The sequence below is a fragment of the Rhamphochromis sp. 'chilingali' genome (genome assembly GCF_963969265.1).
Source record: "Rhamphochromis sp. 'chilingali' genome assembly, chromosome: 3".
Taxonomy (NCBI): Eukaryota; Metazoa; Chordata; class Actinopteri; order Cichliformes; family Cichlidae; genus Rhamphochromis; species Rhamphochromis sp. 'chilingali'.
In genome coordinates, this window is record NC_137931.1 from 35063362 (window position 1) to 35081142 (window position 17781).

At 44.0% G+C, this 17781-nt stretch overlaps 2 protein-coding genes across 2 annotated transcripts in view; one reads left to right on the plus strand and one right to left on the minus strand.

Moving 5' to 3' along the window:
- The window catches only part of unc13a (unc-13 homolog A (C. elegans)), a 47155-nt gene extending 43044 nt beyond the window's left edge, over positions 1-4111 (plus strand). The window contains exons 41-42 of the mRNA XM_080879019.1: positions 78-237; positions 319-4111. Coding sequence (XP_080735145.1) covers positions 78-237; positions 319-607 — 449 coding nt within the window. The 3' untranslated portion in view covers positions 608-4111. The remainder of the gene's footprint in view (positions 1-77; positions 238-318) is intronic.
- A 17-nt stretch (positions 4112-4128) lies between these two features.
- On the minus strand, positions 4129-17705 carry LOC308394618 (unconventional myosin-Va). The gene is made up of 35 exons (XM_080879020.1): positions 17530-17705; positions 16803-16913; positions 16501-16669; positions 14888-15032; positions 14622-14778; positions 14239-14382; positions 14043-14124; positions 13837-13944; positions 13635-13747; positions 13288-13556; positions 13116-13197; positions 12758-12898; positions 12482-12613; positions 12275-12358; positions 12072-12188; positions 11866-11963; positions 11692-11778; positions 11087-11407; positions 10094-10250; positions 9651-9890; positions 9315-9524; positions 9130-9223; positions 8891-9039; positions 8583-8789; positions 8365-8465; positions 8111-8225; positions 7145-7250; positions 6685-6807; positions 6208-6359; positions 5830-5919; positions 5596-5728; positions 5221-5518; positions 4558-4732; positions 4388-4468; positions 4129-4300 (listed from the first exon to the last, which is right to left on the minus strand). Exons 1-35 carry the CDS (start codon positions 17554-17556, stop codon positions 4139-4141), a joined length of 4980 nt encoding a protein of 1659 aa, XP_080735146.1. The 5' UTR covers positions 17557-17705; the 3' UTR covers positions 4129-4138.
- Positions 17706-17781: the final 76 nt, after the last annotated feature.

The window sequence follows — 17781 nt, forward strand, 5'->3', positions numbered from 1 at the left end:
TCCACACGAATCTCACAGTCACCCACACCTTCCCGCTCTCTTTCCTTCCTTTAGCTCTGTCTTTCTGTCTGTTTCAGTGGTCGCTGCAAATGACCTGAGGTGGCAGACGCAGGGAATATTCCGGCCTTTTGTGGAGGTCTATATCATCGGCCCTCACCTCAGTGACAAAAAGAGGAAGTACGCCACGAAGTCAAAGAACAACAGCTGGGCTCCCAAATACAACGAGACCTTCACTTTGTAAGTGGTTGATGTGCATCGATGATTTGAGGGATTGTTTCGAGAGATTTTTGTAATATTCTCCATCGCCCCACTCTGCAGCACCCTGAGTAATGAGGTGGGTCCTGAGTGCTACGAGCTGCAGGTGTGCGTGAAGGACTACTGCTTTGCTCGAGAGGACCGCACCGTGGGCATGGCTGTCCTTCAGCTGAAGGACGTGGCCCCTAAGGGCAGCGCCGCCTGCTGGCTGCCGCTGGGTAAACGCATCCACATGGATGAGACGGGACTGACCGTCCTGCGCATCCTCTCCCAGCGCAACAACGACGACGTGGCCAAGGAGTTCGTCAAGCTCAAGTCCGACCAGCGCTCTGCTGAGGAGGGCCGTAGCTAGGGGGCCAAATCGCAGTTTAAAATGCCACGTCAGGAACTCGAATCTGCCCAGGAGCTCTCCTGAGCCACTGCAAGCCACTGCCCCGATTATCCAGTGTTGTAAAAGCACACATAAGACAAGAGTCGCCACACATACTGTAAATACATTTATTTCAGTGGAAATGACAGAGTGCGAAGCAAAGCATCACTCGTTTTCTGAAAACGCACCAGTGTCTTTATTGTTACTGACTTCATCAAACATGTTTTTGATTCAGTTATACATAGAGTTTAATCTTAGAGCATATAACTACTTTCCTCTAATCCCAGAGGAGAGCCATGTCATCCCACACACACACGCACACCTCACTTGACTGGTCAGAGTGAGAAATATCTTGTAGCCTTTAATATTTTGGCGTTCTTTCTCACTCTTTCTCTGCCTTTTTAACCTTACCCTCAACTTTACCGACCCCCAGCTCCTCTCGTCCCTTCCCTAGTTTGCAACCACTTAGAGAAGGGACCGCAAGTGCCAACAAGGAATTGCTCAAATATGCCAAGACCAGCCCTAAGCACAACCGGACCAACTGTCCACCTGACCCGTAAACAACTACAACGGCTGCAGCCTCAAACATTCCAGATATTGGGTGGGGAAGACATACAGGGAACAAAGCACTATTTAGTTATGATGAGTTTAATATTTATTTACTTTTTTCTTCCAGATTATATCTATATTTTAATAATTCTATATATCATCACATATATATATATAAACTATTAAGGACATATGTAAAGATAAATACAGGATTGTTCGATGGAACTGTGGTCGGCTAAAGATTGTCCTCGTCCGTCTCTCTGTCCGTCTACCCTGTAACAGAGCACACTGCCTGACACCCTTAATGCCTTCCGTCTTGTTAACCCTTGCACATTATGTATGTCCTGTTTCCTATATGATAGAGAGCGGAGCCTGATGATCAAGCGCTGTAAATCATCGGACTGTATGTGTGTGAAAATGAGTGTGAATGTGCGATCCAGTGTTTGTAATACGTTCTAATGTCAACCTCGTGTGACCGCCCGTGTTGTCTGTCACCTGCAGATGTAATCACTGAAAGCCATCACAAGTGAAGGACGTCACAACGGGTGTAGCGGGAGTGCGATAAGATTCGGGGGATTTTTATTGTTTCGTTCAGTTTGTTTAATTTAGCACAGACCAAGGTTATATTGTGCGGTGGATATTTCCATCTGGTTTACTGCAAACATTCCTCAGCCAGGCAGCTCTGTAAGGACAGTCAACTGCCTTTAAAAAGTGCGTGCTAATTAAAGTCCTACATGTATAATTAGATGATTAAAAACACAGTCCCTGAGAAGCTAAAATAACCACGTGGGTTACACAACAGCACATTCCCCAACACGGGGAGAGCACATACCGCTAATGATCCAGCGCTTATCGCGTCTAATGATCCACCTGCAGATGCCGTAACCCTTAATCGTGAGTGAGAAACGAGACCTCTGCTAAAGGGCTGCAGATCCAGACCGAGCCAGGTCTGGATGTGACATTTAAAAGAGGGCCTACTGTCCACAGTACAGAGATGTAGTGTGAAAATAGAAGAAGCACAGGGGCTTTGCTACACATAAAAACACATTTATACTCTGAGCTTGTTTTACAGCAGTTCACCTGAAGCTACGGTCACTTTCATGTGAAACTAAATGTTTTAAAACGACTGCTCGCTGTCTAACATGTCTCTCAATGCGACATCTATTTTTAAGAAAATACCCTTTAAAAAAAATAATATATTTGTTGTTTTCTCGTGAACAAAAAAATCATGGGGGTGATGATAATAACAGGATGATCGGTTGGTTGGATGTTTTTCTGCCTCATTACTAAGATGCCCCCTCCCAAACCTGAATAATATCAAAGTCCCCATTATTAGAACAAGGCCTACAAACTGAACTCTATGCATCTGATCTATAAAGTCTCTGTAGATGAGTGATTTGGAATCAGTCTTATAATGTTTACATTGTGGATTATTATTCAAATTATATCAGCACAAGCGTTTGTCTGATATGTTGTAAATGCCGTCTCTGTTTCGATGGGCCAAACATCACAGCTGCGGTAGAGCTGACCAGAGACGGGAAGTTTGGTCAGCTCAGAGGAAACCGATCGGGAGGGAGATCGATCGCTGCGGTCGGGTAGTTGTAAATAGCTCGGATGTAACAAACACACGTCATACTATGTGAAGTGAAGTTTCGCTGCTCTTTTGTAGACTTGAATTTTGCTGCGAGTGACTGCACAGCTGGTGTTTATGTGCGACTGGGTGCCCAATCTGGAAATGTAGCTACTATTGAAGGGTATAGAAAGACCGCGTGCACTCTAGAGATCAATAACAGAGCGTCTGTATTACTTTAATGGGGCCTGATCAGGAGCCATTCAAAGTAATGCATCGTATATCATTATATATAACATGCTGCCTGCTAGTGAAAACTACTCACAGCTAAAAGTTAAGCAATCCCTTAATATGATCTTGTGTGTGTACAAGGTCTTTTATTAAGAGGGCACATCTACTTTTAATAGCAAAATCAATAACAGGTACGCAGCTGGAAATGCCACGAAAAAAAACAAAAACTTTATTGCTGTTGACAATGATACTTTAGGAGAGGAAATTCTTCCCCTTCCTCCACCTTCAGAGGCCCGGACTGCGTGTTGGATTATCAGGTTGGCACGTTGAACAGGAACGCACACACAGAGGTGGATGAAGCACAACGAAAAGCACACAGACACAAGTGGACACACATGCATGATCCGTCCTGAAGTGTCTCGCTGAGCAGGCCACACAGACAGATACCTGCACAGCGCTGCTGGTCCGGTACTTCCAGATACGGTGCATGATAGGAACAATAAACAAAAAGTAAAAAAACGTGTATTGTGCCAGCACGCATAATTATTTGATGTTTAACTGCCAATTGTTGTCTTCTTTATTTTGATATTTAATTATCGTTTTCTATTTTTCAAATGTTTGTGAATATATAAATATGTATTACTGATGCTGTGTAGTGGTACAAAGTACTCGCATGAGAATTTTTTTATACACGAGATGTTTCTAAAGATTCTTTCTTTTGGGCTTGTTTTTTATTATTATTATTATTATTATTATGGTTGTTCTTATTGGGGGTTGAGGTTGCTGGGACTGCAGTCTCGTTGTGTTTCTGCTTCCAATAAAATATGAAATAAAAGCTCGTGGTCATTCTTTGTCAAACTGTTCAAAGGAATAGCCACATTTAGTTTTATTTAGTTATATTGATTTAATTTTATCCAGGTCTTTAACACGTGCTCTCTTTCATGCCATTTTAGCTATTTTTCCGAGATGTACCTTTCTGAAATAACTCGCAACCTTCTATAAGATACAGACTACACCGATGACAGCCTAATTAAACAAGTTAATGCACATTTTAAAAGTCTGAAAGGAGAAATTCTCAGTAAGTCATTTCAATTTCCAAGGAATAACTTCAGCAAGTTAGGAGTTAAATTCACTGGAGCATTAATAAATTTGCATCCTGCTTCTTATGCTTTGCGCAGAAAGGAGATCTTGAGGGAGTCTGGGATGACTAACTGCTCCGCGCTGAGGATGGGGGGAGGCGAGTAGAGGAATATGACAGGAAACACTCTCCTCACATCCATTAAGAGCTGTGAAGGCTGACTGTTAGAGCGGCCTTTGAGAAGCCCCTAGGACAGCAAAGACAGAGAGGAACATGGGATGCAGTGTATTTTCCACATGAGGAACATGTTTAACCTTACATCTGCAGACTGTACCTGAACAGAACGTATGAAATTCAGAGTGACTCTTTCATCCAGATCGCTGTGGGGGGTGTAGAGAGTCAGAATCTTCACGATCTGTCAAACAAAATAAGAGACCAGCAGCCAATGAAATCATGCACACACGTTCGTCTCCCAGCAGAATCCAAGTAGACAAACAGACCCACCTGCTGGCTGGACAAGGCACTGCAAGTCCGGACGATCCCCTGAGCATCCGCCTCGGTCTTTTTCCCCACCTGCAGCAGCTGCACTGCCTGGATGAGGGGCTCTAGTGTGGCCACAGCGCCCCCTGCCTGTAAACCGCGGCCCCGCAGCCACTCCTCCAGGACGCTCACATTGTAGCTGTGACAAGAAAAGGATTTGAGATAAATCCGTGTTTATTTCTATAAGACCACACAAAGCAGGTGGAAAGAACAACATGCAGACTGTTGTGCAGCACGTGATCTAGCTCTGGAATACAACAAAGGCGAAATTAATGTTGACACTCTTTCAGGGTGCTGATTATTAAAGTTGAAGCTGTGTTTGTGGGGGATGCTGTATTATACATATGACATTCATCTCTGCAGTAGGTCTAGGCTGCTGTGGGCTAATCTCCTTTCAAATTTCCTTTATTTGGCCTTTACATGCTAAATGCTAATCTGAAAACAACTAAACCTCATTTTAGATCACACAACTGAGATACAAACAAATTGAGGTCATTTAATTTTAAAATTTATGGACTTCAAAATCAAGATATACTAGTTAATGTGGAATATGTTTATGGTCTGCGTCTTTATTTGCATCTCATGTCAGACTGTAAATCTAAGTGCAGGGTTAAAGTGTGTTTCTACCGTATTTGCAGGCCACGACTCCAGCTGCACATGTCCTTCCTCAGCAGCAGGCTGTTAAAAGCAGAGGCACAGATGAGGTAGGTGAGCTGGTGAAAGGCTTGCTCCATCAGGGTCTTGGGCAGAGCTTGTTGAGTCAGAGCGGTGTGAAGGGCTCCGAGCTCCCTCAGCACAGACGCCATCGTGGGAGCCTCGCCTCCTACAGTCCTGGGGTCTGAGCCGGCCCGCTTCCTGCTCACTGCCAGCTTCACCGCTGAGCCTGATAGACCTTGGATGGTTTCGCTCTCCAACAGGGCAGGGACTGAGGGAGGGGAGGGTTAGAAAATAGATAAGAGGAGCAGAGAAGGGGAGAGCGTCAATCATCACTTTTTGCAGTACCTATGATGTTTTGTAGACGGGTCTCGGTGATGGAAAGGAGCTGCTGATAGGCCTGGATAGAGAGGTCGCTCAGGGTGCGGATCAAGTCATTCATATCAGCAGACAGGGGAACCAGTGTGTCTGAGTCGAGGGTCTGAAAAGCAATCAGTCCAGTCACGTGTGAAAGTAATCAGTGAATCCTAAACTTTTATAATCTAGTCAGTGACGTAGAAAGTAAATGAAAGCTGAGCCTGCCTGCTTTGGAGAGTGCTGGGTCAACAAGTCGTGGAACAGACAGATGTTCTTCAACCACAGAGCAGCCATGTCTATGTCACTGACATGTTTCTGCAGAAAAACGATGAAAGGGAAAATGGTTACATTTTAATTAGAAATCATTGCTAACAATGAAAAATGAAACTGTGATTGTTTGAACAGATGTGTTTAAAACAGACTTTGCTATGGTTATGTTGGCATGAGATGCTCATGTGGGCCAAATTAATCACAAGGACAAGTTTCAAAGTCAGCTGTCAGTGTCATTTTGTAAATGGCTGCCTGCCTGACTCGACGTGAACCGTCCTCAAACATTAAACTTCAACCATACGGCACACCGAGAAGGCTCAGAGATCAGGTCACCTTCAGAGCTGCCTTCATAGCGGTGACAGCAGCGCTACAAAGAGAGCGAGCGCGAGCTTGGTCCCCGCTGCAGTCGGCCTGGCGGACACACAGGAAGAGCACGCTGGCAGGCAGACCGGGAGCCAAAGACAGGGCGCTGTCAACACGGATGTCTGAAGCACAAACAGAAAGGGAAGCAGTGGCAGAGAGAGGACAAGGCCAGGCCAATGCTGTCAGCTTCAAGAGCTGGCTACACTTATTTCTACAGTGACATCATACTTACCGCTGAATTATTACACATTCAAACCCTGCCCTCCAAATTACATTTTGACACATTTTACCATCATTGTAAAAGTGCTTGATTATTGCCTTTCAAAACATGTTTTCAATCTCATCCCTCATCTTAAACGCCTGCTTCACAGCTCCTCAAAACCTTCAAGAAAGAAGAGAAAAAGAGGTGGGTGAAGATGATTGAGGCAGACGGGGGGTTGATCTCACCTGTGACGAGATTCTTGATCAGTTTGGTTTCGTCTCTTTTTCTACATTCCAGTAAACCAGTAACTGCTGCTGGCTTCGACTGGGCAGGAGAGGAAGTCTCTGTGGCCAAAGCTGATGGGAAAACTGAAGAGGAAACACGCCGTGGCAGTGAAACAGAGAACAGCACATTGAAAACTATAAATGTAGAAGATTGTTAAACTGAGAGGCAGATTATTGTAATTATATTACTCTAATAATAAGTGTTCATTTACCATTGGTAATAAAGTCTCATGATCAAAATGTACACAAATCAAATCAGTGATAGAGCCGCCAGTCATAGGCCCAGTGAGGGAGCCTATGTTAGGCTATTGTTGCATTGATGTTTTTTGTTTTAAAATTCCACAGGAGACTCAGCGGCTGCAGATTTTTTTCCAGCCTGCAGTGACTTTCAGCTTCCGGGCTCATTCAGGTAAAGTCTCACCTTGTGTCAGGAGTAGCCTCAGTGAGACTGTGTTTCTCAGTTCCTTCAGCTCTCTCCTCAGCCTCACACATTCACGCTCTCGGGCTTCCAGCAGCTCCTGAACATCCTTTAAAAAACACATTTAAATTTGTGACTTCAGCCTCAATGTGAATATATAAAAATTATAAACGATGATCTGAAACAAAGTGACACGCAAACAGAATAAATGAATAGACGAATGAATAAATGATAAACGTTACAGATGGACAGCTTTAATAAGTGACAACCATCAGATCCAGAGAACTCTTACAGTTTTATTATGACCTGAGTAATGATACCAGTGAAATGTCCTGCCGTGACTATTTAGATTAGATTAGATTAGATAGAACTTTATTAATCCCTCGGGTGGGTTCCTCTGGGAAATTCGATTTCCAAAAAAGCACAGCACCGACAGAAGTTACAGAGTTACAGAATATTATATATATATATATATATATATATACACACACACACACACACACACACACACACACACACACACACACACACACACACACACACACACACACACACACACACATATATATAAATACAGAGACAATATAAATAAAATATACGAAGGGGACCGGGGCTGGGAAACTCCAGGTTTTAGATCTCACCCTGGGTCAACACACCTGAATCAAATGATTAGTTCATTACCAGGCCTCTGGAGAACTTCAAGACATGTTAAGGAGGTCATTTAGGCATTTCAATCAGCTGTGTTGGATTAAGGACTCATGTAAAACCTGCAGGACACTGGCCCTTGAGACCTGGAGTTCCCCCACCCCTGCTTTAGGCAATGTTTTCTGTTTTAACTTCTTCTCTTTTTTTACCTCTCCTTTTATTGATTTTTCCAGCCCTTCTCCTAGTGTTAGGCTTTCATTAAAGATCATTAAAGTACTTTTTTTTTAAAAAACCCTCTCATGTGGGGCTTTAATAAATTTATACCTGTCTCTGTGCAGCAGAGGAAGAAACAGACACCGCTTGGGCAAGCTGACTCCTCAGAGTTTCCAGTTCCTTCTCCCACTGACTGCACTGGTTATGTAGCTGGCTCTCCAGAAACCTGAAACACACACACAGACATGTAGATTAAGGACAGAATAACTAATAATGAGCTCATCCACCAAATATAAATCACTGCACAAAACTGAAAGCTAGTGCTCTGCCAAAATGAAGGAATGAGTTGGTGTTGAGAGACTGACTTGTTTGCCACTCGTACAGCATCATAAGCATGAGCCAGATCTTCTCCCTTCATCTTCACCGATGGGTCTTTGGCCACGTCCATCTTCTCCATCAGCTGCTCCTGTCATTACAAACATGAACACAGTGAGATAGTAAAGGACACTGCCTGTGCTGGTGATGCTGCAGTGACGATGTGAAAGTTAGGACTTCAGTCGTGTGGTCCTCTTTATTTCATTACCATTGAGGCTTCAGAGCTCCACATTGAGACTCTCTTCTCTGCAGAGGGGGACGTCACGCTGAACCTTCGGACCTCCTCTGGGGATGGAACAGCAGATGGGAATGGTGATATGGAGAGTGGGGTGAGAGACTGGGGGGACAGCGGCGTCGAGGGAGAGAGAGGTTCCAGACTCTGGGTGGAGTCGGTTCTTCTGTGGCCTTTGGTGCGCTGCGACATGAGGAGGAAGAAATTACAGGAAGCACTCAAGATTAATTTTCAAACGAACAAATTGCATTTAAGGCTGTCTCCCTTTGCAGCTAGCTAATGACCTCTGTGAGCAGACTCATCTCCCTGAGGTTGTCATATCTCTGCTCCAGTCTGGTGAACTCTCTCAGAAGACCCTGATACTTTCTCCTCTCCTCGTCCACCTCTGCCCGAAGAGCCGAGGTCACCTGAGACACAGCCTGATGCACACACTCTGCACATAGAGAGAGAAGGAAATGTTTGACAGACACAGACAGAAGAAAAACAGCTGTGACTGTACAATGCTAGTAAAGGGAAGGCCCACCTTCTTGTTTTTCTTCTTGTTCCAGCAGGGAAGCCGAGAGATCGTCTCTCTCTTTGCAAAAACTATCCCTTTCTTTCTGTAGTGCTTGCAGCTCCTTAAAGAATCAAAGTCAATAAACAGACCAAATCAGAAGCATTCCCTACTAGATAAAAGGAGGAAAGTGTGTTTATTGTTTGGAGACCTACTTCTTTAAGCTGGAGGATCTCCTGGGCAGCTTTCTCTTCAGCTCTTCTTCTCTCCTCTGCCTCCTTTTCGCTGATAACAGGCCCAGGCGGAGGCTTCTCCTGTAACTGGCTCTCTAGTTTTTGTATCGTTGCCCTCAGAGCCGCCAGCTCGGTGCTGGAAGCCTCTCGCTCTGCCATTAGGGTTTCTCTCAAAGCAGCGCTCTCCCTGGCCTGGATGCACACAAAAGCAACTTTGCCATGTGAATGTAAAGTGAAACGACCTCTTGACTCATACAATTAATTAATGCTTATCAAAATCACATGAGATGGTCAAATCCCTGCACAACTCTCACCCACCTCCTGGTCTGCTTTCAACTGCAGCTGCATCAGTTTGACCTCCATGCCTTTGTTGAGCTCTCTGTATCTCTCCACAGAGCGGGCCTCAGACTTCAGTTTCAGCAGCTGTCTCCTGGCAGCCTTGCGGCGAATGCAGCACTGCATGAACACGACCGCCGCACGTACGCGCCTGTACGCCTGCCTCGCCAACCACCCACGCACCGTGGCCTGGAGCAGCACGGCCGCCCTCTCTGCCACCAGCTGAGGAACCAACAGGTTTTTAAATGCATTCAGGTCAAGTGTTTATAACTTGTAATTGCGTGTAAATAGCCTCTTTTAAGATTAGAGCAAACATGGATAAAACATATTTACACAGGAAAATAAATCAAACCCGAGTATAAAGGTTGATGCCATTTTTTAAACATCTGCTGTGCCCTGTAATGAGGGAGACACTAAATGCTGACCAGTCTGTATCTGCGGCGCTCCAGCATCCCCCTGGTGAATGCCTGGATTGTGACAGTGGCGTGTCGGATCATGAAAAATAGCTGCCTGACCACCATCATACGATAAGTCTTCTGGATCACCAAGGCAGCCCTGGTGTAGCGCAGGATCAAAGCCAGTCTGCAGCCATGCAACAAAGAAGAGTTTCATATATGGAATATTTTATTAAGTTTAGACTTTTGTCATTTTGTCTTCTTTCAGCTGCTCCCTTTAAGAATCTCCACCGTGGTTCATCTGCCTCCATCTCAACCTATCCCAGCATCCTCCTCTGTCACACCAACCCTCTGCATGTCCTCCTTCACTACATCCCTGCACCTTCTCTTTTCCTCCTTCACGGCGGCTCCATCTTCAACATCCTCTCGCCCTCCTCTGCACATGTGCAAACCATCTCAGCTGTCTGACTCTGAGTTGTCCCTGCGATGGACTCATTCTTAATCATGTCCAGTGAGGAGCTTTACGCCTCAATCTCAGCTCTCTGTCTTTTCGTCAGTGCCACCGTCTCCAAGCCAGACATCATAACAGGTCACGCTGCCATTTTTTAAACCTTTACTCCCATTCTTGCTGCTATATTTCTGTCACAAATCACCGCTGACACTCATCTCCACCCACTCCACCCACTGCTTCACCTCTCTCTCTGCTTTTGATAGCTGACTCCAGGTATTTTCACTCATCCACCTTCATTTCCTCTGCTCCCTGCAGCTTCATTGTTACACCCATCTCCCTCTCTTGCTTTTACTTTCATTCTTTTCTCAGAGCATACCTCCAAAAGCTTTCCTTCACCTGCTACCTACTCTCACTACAATCATCTTCTAAATCTGGGTCATCATATCTAGTGTTTCAAACATTAACAAGAATTCTAGAACATTCCAATTGTTCTTTTAAAAGAAATGAAGTGGCTTAGCCTGACATAGCCATACATCATAGTAAAGAGACACAAACACTCTTGCTGTCCTCACCGTCTGGCCAGCGCCCCTCTGCTGTATCTCTGTATGGTGAGAGTAGCCCAGAGGATCCTGGTGTATCTGATCCGTGCCAGCCATCCTCTAACCTGACTCTGGATGATCACAGCAGCCACTCTCAGTCTCTCAGCTCTCAACCTCTCCAAAAGAGCCACCTGACCAGCCCGGAAAAATACTTTTGTCTTTCCAAAGCAGTACTGGTCCGGATCTGGGATGAGCTGAGGCAGGGCCTGTCTGCACGAGGCCTGGGCCTGGTCCTGGCTCTGAGGTCCCCGAAGAAGAATTCGATACCTGCTGAAGAACTCCTCATACGTCCATCTGGATTCACAGATCAAATAGAGTAAATCTCAGAGAAAAACAGTTGATATTTCTGTTTTTATAACATAAAAATCGATCAATCAACCATTTACAATAAGATAATTATTTAATCTCAATGAACAGTTATACAAATTGATTCTTTTGCTACTTCGTGATAGCATTTAAGTCACTGTTTTGATTAAGTTTTCTGATTTATGTGACAATCTTCGCACATGTCTCAGAGCCACACTGTCACGACACTGTGCTCGTATTATAAAGACTAAAGTCTTAGAATTACTCAGTACCTGGACGGATAACCTGCTGCACTGATGCGGATGGTCTCCAGCACCCCACAAGCTCTTAGCTGCTGGACTGTCCTCTTAGGGTCAAACCTAACATGTATATAATGTTATAAAAGCAGTACCCATTAAATCACACCAAAAACCTTAGCTGTGGAAGTAAGCAAAATAAGGACTCACAGAAAAGGCTCTTTGAGGTCATTGGGTTTAATACAGCGGACGTAGTGAGGGGTGGTGCTGTTGAGAGTTTCCATTAACATCTGTAAGGACTGACGGAACTGAGAGGCCCAAAAAAAAGAACAATGAGCAGGAAAATTATGTTTAGGATGAATGGATGTGCAAAAAAAATGAAAAGATAAATGAAAAAAGAAAGAAAAACATCTAACCTGAAAGCCTACTGTCAGCTTGTGTTCTCTGGTGGCTCGTTTACCTGAGCGAATGCTTCCATTGGCCACAGGAGACGCATTTCTCTGCTGCTGGAACAACTCAGCGACCAGCTCAGACTGAAGCGCGCACACACACATACAGCGCTGGTGAAACTAATGTTGCTTAGAAATTATAAATTCATATATATTTAGAACATATCTACCTGACTTGCTTTCAAAATGTTAATGAGCTCTTCAAAGACCGTGTCTCGATTTTTATCTAAAAAGCCATCGCATTCATATTGGACCTGACGAAAAGAAAAGAAACCATCACTGCAAACACAGACACACTGAAGAGAATTACAAAAGGCCCTCAGAGAGAGCTCAGATATTCACCTGAGACCTGACGAATCCAGCATTATGTCACTTACTGTGTCAGCAAAGTGCAGGACGATGAAGGCGCTGTTTGACATGCGAGGCTTCCTGAAGTGAGGGTGAGGCTTGCTGTTCAGGTGCTGGTCGTACAGCTTGCGCACCCAGCTTTCATCAGAACCTTTAGGCATCTGGATAATGCACAGATGGACAGTTATTACACATACTAACACAGTTGTCACAAATGTCTAAATTAGTTAACATGCAAATGCTTTTATCCACACAGGAAAAAAAAGATACGAGAACGAACAGAACTAGAGGATTGGATGACCGACCCTGCACTCCTCATCCAAGAGATCAAACATGCCCAGCTGTCCCTCTATTAGATCGATGCACTGCTGATTGTCACTGAACTCAATCCGGCTCCATGCCAGCTCCTCACGGACGTACTCCTCCTGCTCCAAGTGGAACACATGCTGCAAACACCACCAAACAAGTAATAATGAGACAGAATTAGAGAAAGACCATACCCATGATGGAAACCAACAAAAGACTGAAAAGACAGTGATGTGAGCGCAGGTGAAAGGACTGATTTCTTTGATATAACAGTTCAAAAGCAGCATAAACTAACTCTGACAAACACGACACAAACAGGAAGGGCACAAATCACAGAGGGAAAGGACGACAGCTTACTCTGTTGAACTGTTGCTGCAGTTTTTCATTTGCATAATTTATGCAGAACTGCTCAAAACTGTTCCTTTCAAAGGTCTCAAACCTGCTCCAAGGGAGACACCTGTCAGTCCACGTCAAAGGCATACAAAAACTTTAATCACACACTGCACAGTCACAGAGTTCATTCACTCACCCATAGATATCTAAAACCCCTACAAAGGATTTGGTCCGTCCTTGCTGGGCCCGCAGAGCTGAGTTGAGCCTCTGGACAGTCCACGCGAACAGCTGACCATAGATGTGTTTAGCAAGTGCGTCTCTGGCTTCTACGGCCTGCTGGCCAGTCATAGGTTTAACCAGCATCTCTCCTCCTACAGCAAATCTGCGATGGCACAGCCAGTGAGCCATCTGAGATCCCTCAACTCCAAGCAGCTTGGAGAAGACAGCCAGAGAGCGGTCCTCTGCCTGAGAAGCAAAGCAACTATTATGAAGGAATATGAACAAAAGACGAGTGAATGCAAAAGTATTCATGTAGATCATTACATCAATGTAACCCCGGTCAGAGCTTCGCCCACTGGCTTGAATGTTGACATTTCCCAGGTGGAGCACAGCTGACAGGATCCTGAAGAGTTCCATCTGTTGGTCAGGCTGCACACCTGCAATTTCAACATATATAACGTGAAGGATTTCCTGTTTTATCGTCAAAGATATATCGTACGTGCATGATTTGATGTAAACATTCTACCCAGAATGGTGAAAGCATTGCGAGTGCGCTCCAGGTCTGACAAATCATCAGTACCAGGTATCTGCATCTCTCCTCCCTGGTTAGTGTAGCGGAAATTCTCAGGAGCATCTGGACTCAATAAAACACACTCACACTCAGTGCACTGTGAACCTATTAACGTGGACACGGTATTCTTCTGAGAACAAACTGAGGGGGTTGCCTCTCACCCAGTTTGAGGGACCTCATTTCAGGCAGCTCTCTGGATGCACACAGCTGATAGAAGATATGGTAATTCCTCTCTGTTGATGCCTTAAAACAAACAAATAGGAAGAAAGCACGGATGATGCATCATTTCTACAAGACATTTGTGGTTTTGTGTGGCTTTTTGCTCTGGCCTAACTATATTGTAGCAAGTTAGTTTACCTGGAAGACCACCCGTGACTTCTCCAGCAGATAGGTCCTCATATTGGCCCCAATGATGTCCCCCTTTCTGCCAAAGCCAATCTCGATGTACTTCCCAAAACGACTGCTGTTGTCATTTCGGGTAGTTTTAGCATTACCAATGGACTGAAGACCAAAATATAGAAGTTTTTATATTAGTAGAATTTTTTATACTCTGTACCTTACAAAGTTGCACAGACCGAAATGTTGCATACTAATAAAAATAATGGTGAGCAGAGGTTATTCTTTGTCTCTTTACTAAGATTTTTTGTCACTGATTCAGGTGTGCAGCGCTTCCTAAATTTGATATTAAAACTTTTAACATAACGAACATACAAAAAGAGGGAAATATTTGGGTCCTTTACCTCCATGATTGGGTTGGAAGCCAAAACTCTCTCCTCCACACTGGTCTGCTGTGCTGCTCCTCCAACCACAGCGAAATATCTCATGGTGAACTTTGCAGAGACAGTTTTCCCTGAGCCAGATTCCCCACTGATGATGATAGACTGGTTCTTCTCCTCCCTTTGCACAAAGACACAGTGACCATGACATCCCACACAGTGTAGTTAATGCTCAGAATATTCAAAAAGTTAATTAAGCATAAGACCACCAAACACCCAGGACCCCTGACCTGATCATAGTGCGGTAGGCCTCCTCAGCCACAGAAAAGATGTGTGGTTCCATGTCAGCCATGTCCTGACCGCTGTAAGCGTCTATCACCTCCTCTCCGTATATTGGAAGTTGGTCATATGGATTTATGGCCACTAACACAATACCTGGAGACACGGGAAGGAAACGCAATCTCACCACGAGAACCTGAATATTAATATATACCTGAATATATAAACATGGCTGTTATTTAAAAACAGATTTTAGAATAAAACTTGAAATTCTAATATAATGAGGACATGAATAAATGCTTTTATTTACTATATAATAATGTGACACTGCTACGTTTCATTAACTTTTGTTCACTCTTTCTGGAGCAGGTCATTTCCTGCTTGTTGTTGGTTGCTTCTCTCAATCATAGCAGATACAATCATGTGAAGAAGAAGGACTTTATATAATCCTGCAAAAAACTAAGTAAACACCATGATTCAGTAGGTTGTAGAACCACTTTTAGTGGGCAATAACTTGAAGTAATTGTTTTCTGCATGACTTTATCAGGCTCTCACATCGCTGTGGAGGAATTTTGCTTGAAAGTATTGCTTCAGTTCACTGAGGTTTGCAAGGTGCGCTGGCCCTGTGGCTGCAGAACAAGCCCGAAACAATGCTGGACAGCTGGTGTGAGGTGTTTGTCCTGATATGCCGTTTTTGGTTTCCTCCCAAACACTGAGGCTGTGCTTTATGATCACACATCTCCATTTTGGTCTCATCTGTTTGTTCGGACGCAACGTTGCAAATCTAAGCTGTGCTGCCATGGTCTATTCAGAGAGCAGAGGCTTTTTCCTGGAACCTTTCAGACTTTTTCTAACTTTACCATCATAAACCTTTACATTTAATGTGCTAACTGAGGCCTGTAGACTCTCAGGGGACTTTGGAGGGAATTTGCTGGAAGATTTTGTTAAGCACCAGATTGCCAGAGACCAGCAAATTACCAAAACCTTAAACCGTATAAACTAAAGTTAATCAAGTGCATTCGATTAGCAGCACCTCGCTCGTACTTCTCCTTTTAATTGGAAGCAGTAAAGGTGGGCTTAATTTTCACGGGGCTGAACAGAGTCCTGCAAGCTTTCTTTTTCACATGGCTGTAGCTGCCCCTCCCTGAGCCTGGATCTGTCAGAGGTCTTTGCCCTTCAAAGTGAGTTCTTCTTTCACACCATGGCCAAATGCTGCTCATGTGGGATCATTGGATTATTGGATATAGGATCTTTGCCATCTCAGTGTAATATATATTGAGATGTCTGGTCATGAAAAAGGTCAAACATTTATATATAAAAATGAAGATTTAGTAAGATGAGTCATCTAATTCAAAGATAATGTGCAACTACATACATAAGAGTTTTTTTCTTTCCTTTTACAGTGTAGCAGTGAGGGTGTAGTTTGAGCCTTTGACCTCCTATATTATAGACAGCATTATGAGCTGCAGTATAATCATGCAGACAGAAGCACACAGGAGCTGTTTCTGGCTTTTTTCCAGCAGGAATTTAAAGATCCTCTCTCACTCTCGCCAGTCTATTGTTGGCTGAGTAATCATCCCTGTTTTTCTAAAGTTCCCTGCCATCTCTCCAGTGCAGTGCTCACCACAGTATGTGTAGATGCTGCTATAGTCCAGGAATCGAACCCGGAGGTTATGCAGCACAGCGGGCTCGTGGAGAAAGCTGAGAGCTGTTAGATCATTCTCGCCCTCCAGTATGTCGGGATTCCCCAAAGGTGGGAGATCAGAGGGAGAGCCCACTGGGTAATGGACCTCCTGTCATTGAAAGCGGAAGTTAGAAGTCTCGGATGTAAGACATCGCTGAGAAAGGGGTTTTAGACAGATGCAATTATATCAAAATTGAGCATTTGGTTTAATCTATAGAGCGTAAAACAGTACTGCATCTCACATTTCCATTTGAGAGCTGTAGCAGCAGGTGCTTCTCTCCAGACCTGTAGTCCTGGAGAAGCTGGGCTGAAACCCAGACAGCATCTGGATCAGGAACCCACACATTTGCCCCCTAAAAAAGGAACAGACTGTCACTGGTGTGCAAAACACAGACTGAGTGAAAAAAGAAGAAAAGTGCAGGATTAATCTGGATGTGCTGAAAAATCTGAAAGCTGATTTTATTTGCCATTTTACTTTTGTTGAACACTGTTAAGGTAGATGTCACACTTCCTGGACTCACCCAGTGAAGCTATTTGGTACCCATCAGCATAAAAAGCTCCTAAACTGTGTTAAAAATTAACCGCAGTCATCCTCCCTCCAAACTACCCGCGAGGATTAGGCATTGTTTAAAGCTGAGAAATCTAATTCGCTAATTCACTTATTAATGCACAGATTTTAAAAATAAGCTTCCAGTCTCACACATTTTTCATATATTCAGTAAACACTTTAATACCTCAGACTAACACACTGCTACCAGATCAAAGATCAGGAATAGTCCTAACTAGGACAATGAAACAGACTTGCTTACCTGACAAACTCATAGGATGCATCTACTTAGTGCTCAAACATAAGTAGCAAAGCTGTTTTTATACACTAAAGGATGTTTCTTATTCCAAGCACCTCGAAATTGCAGATTCCATAAATAATAATAAATCATTGCAAAGCCCTCAAGTTAATCCTAATCTTACCTTGCTGTACAATTCCAGTGTTGCCATCTTTAATGATTCAAAGCACGAGGACAAACATCACTTAACACAAGAGACAAGGTAACATCTGCAGGTCCCTCTGAGCAAACAGCCGGTATCCTCCCTCTCCTTGCAAAGCCGCGTCACATCCAGCTGACAGTAGCTTGCACTTTGTCCACATAAAGACACGAGGACTGGCAAGTTAACTGTTAATCTGCGAGGAGATGCAGTGATTGGATGTGCCGAGTGTGAAAC

Excerpts from the sequence above, each read along its gene's own strand:
- LOC308394618 (XM_080879020.1), bottom strand. The coding sequence starts at position 17,556 with ATGGCAACACTGGAATTGTACAGCAAG. Across the intron at positions 12,614-12,757 it reads TCTTGGATGAGGAGTGCAGG|ATGCCTAAAGGTTCTGATGA; the intron begins GTCGGTCATCCA and ends TGCATTATCCAG. Across the intron at positions 9,525-9,650 it reads AGTTGAAAGCAGACCAGGAG|GCCAGGGAGAGCGCTGCTTT; the intron begins GTGGGTGAGAGT and ends GTGTGCATCCAG.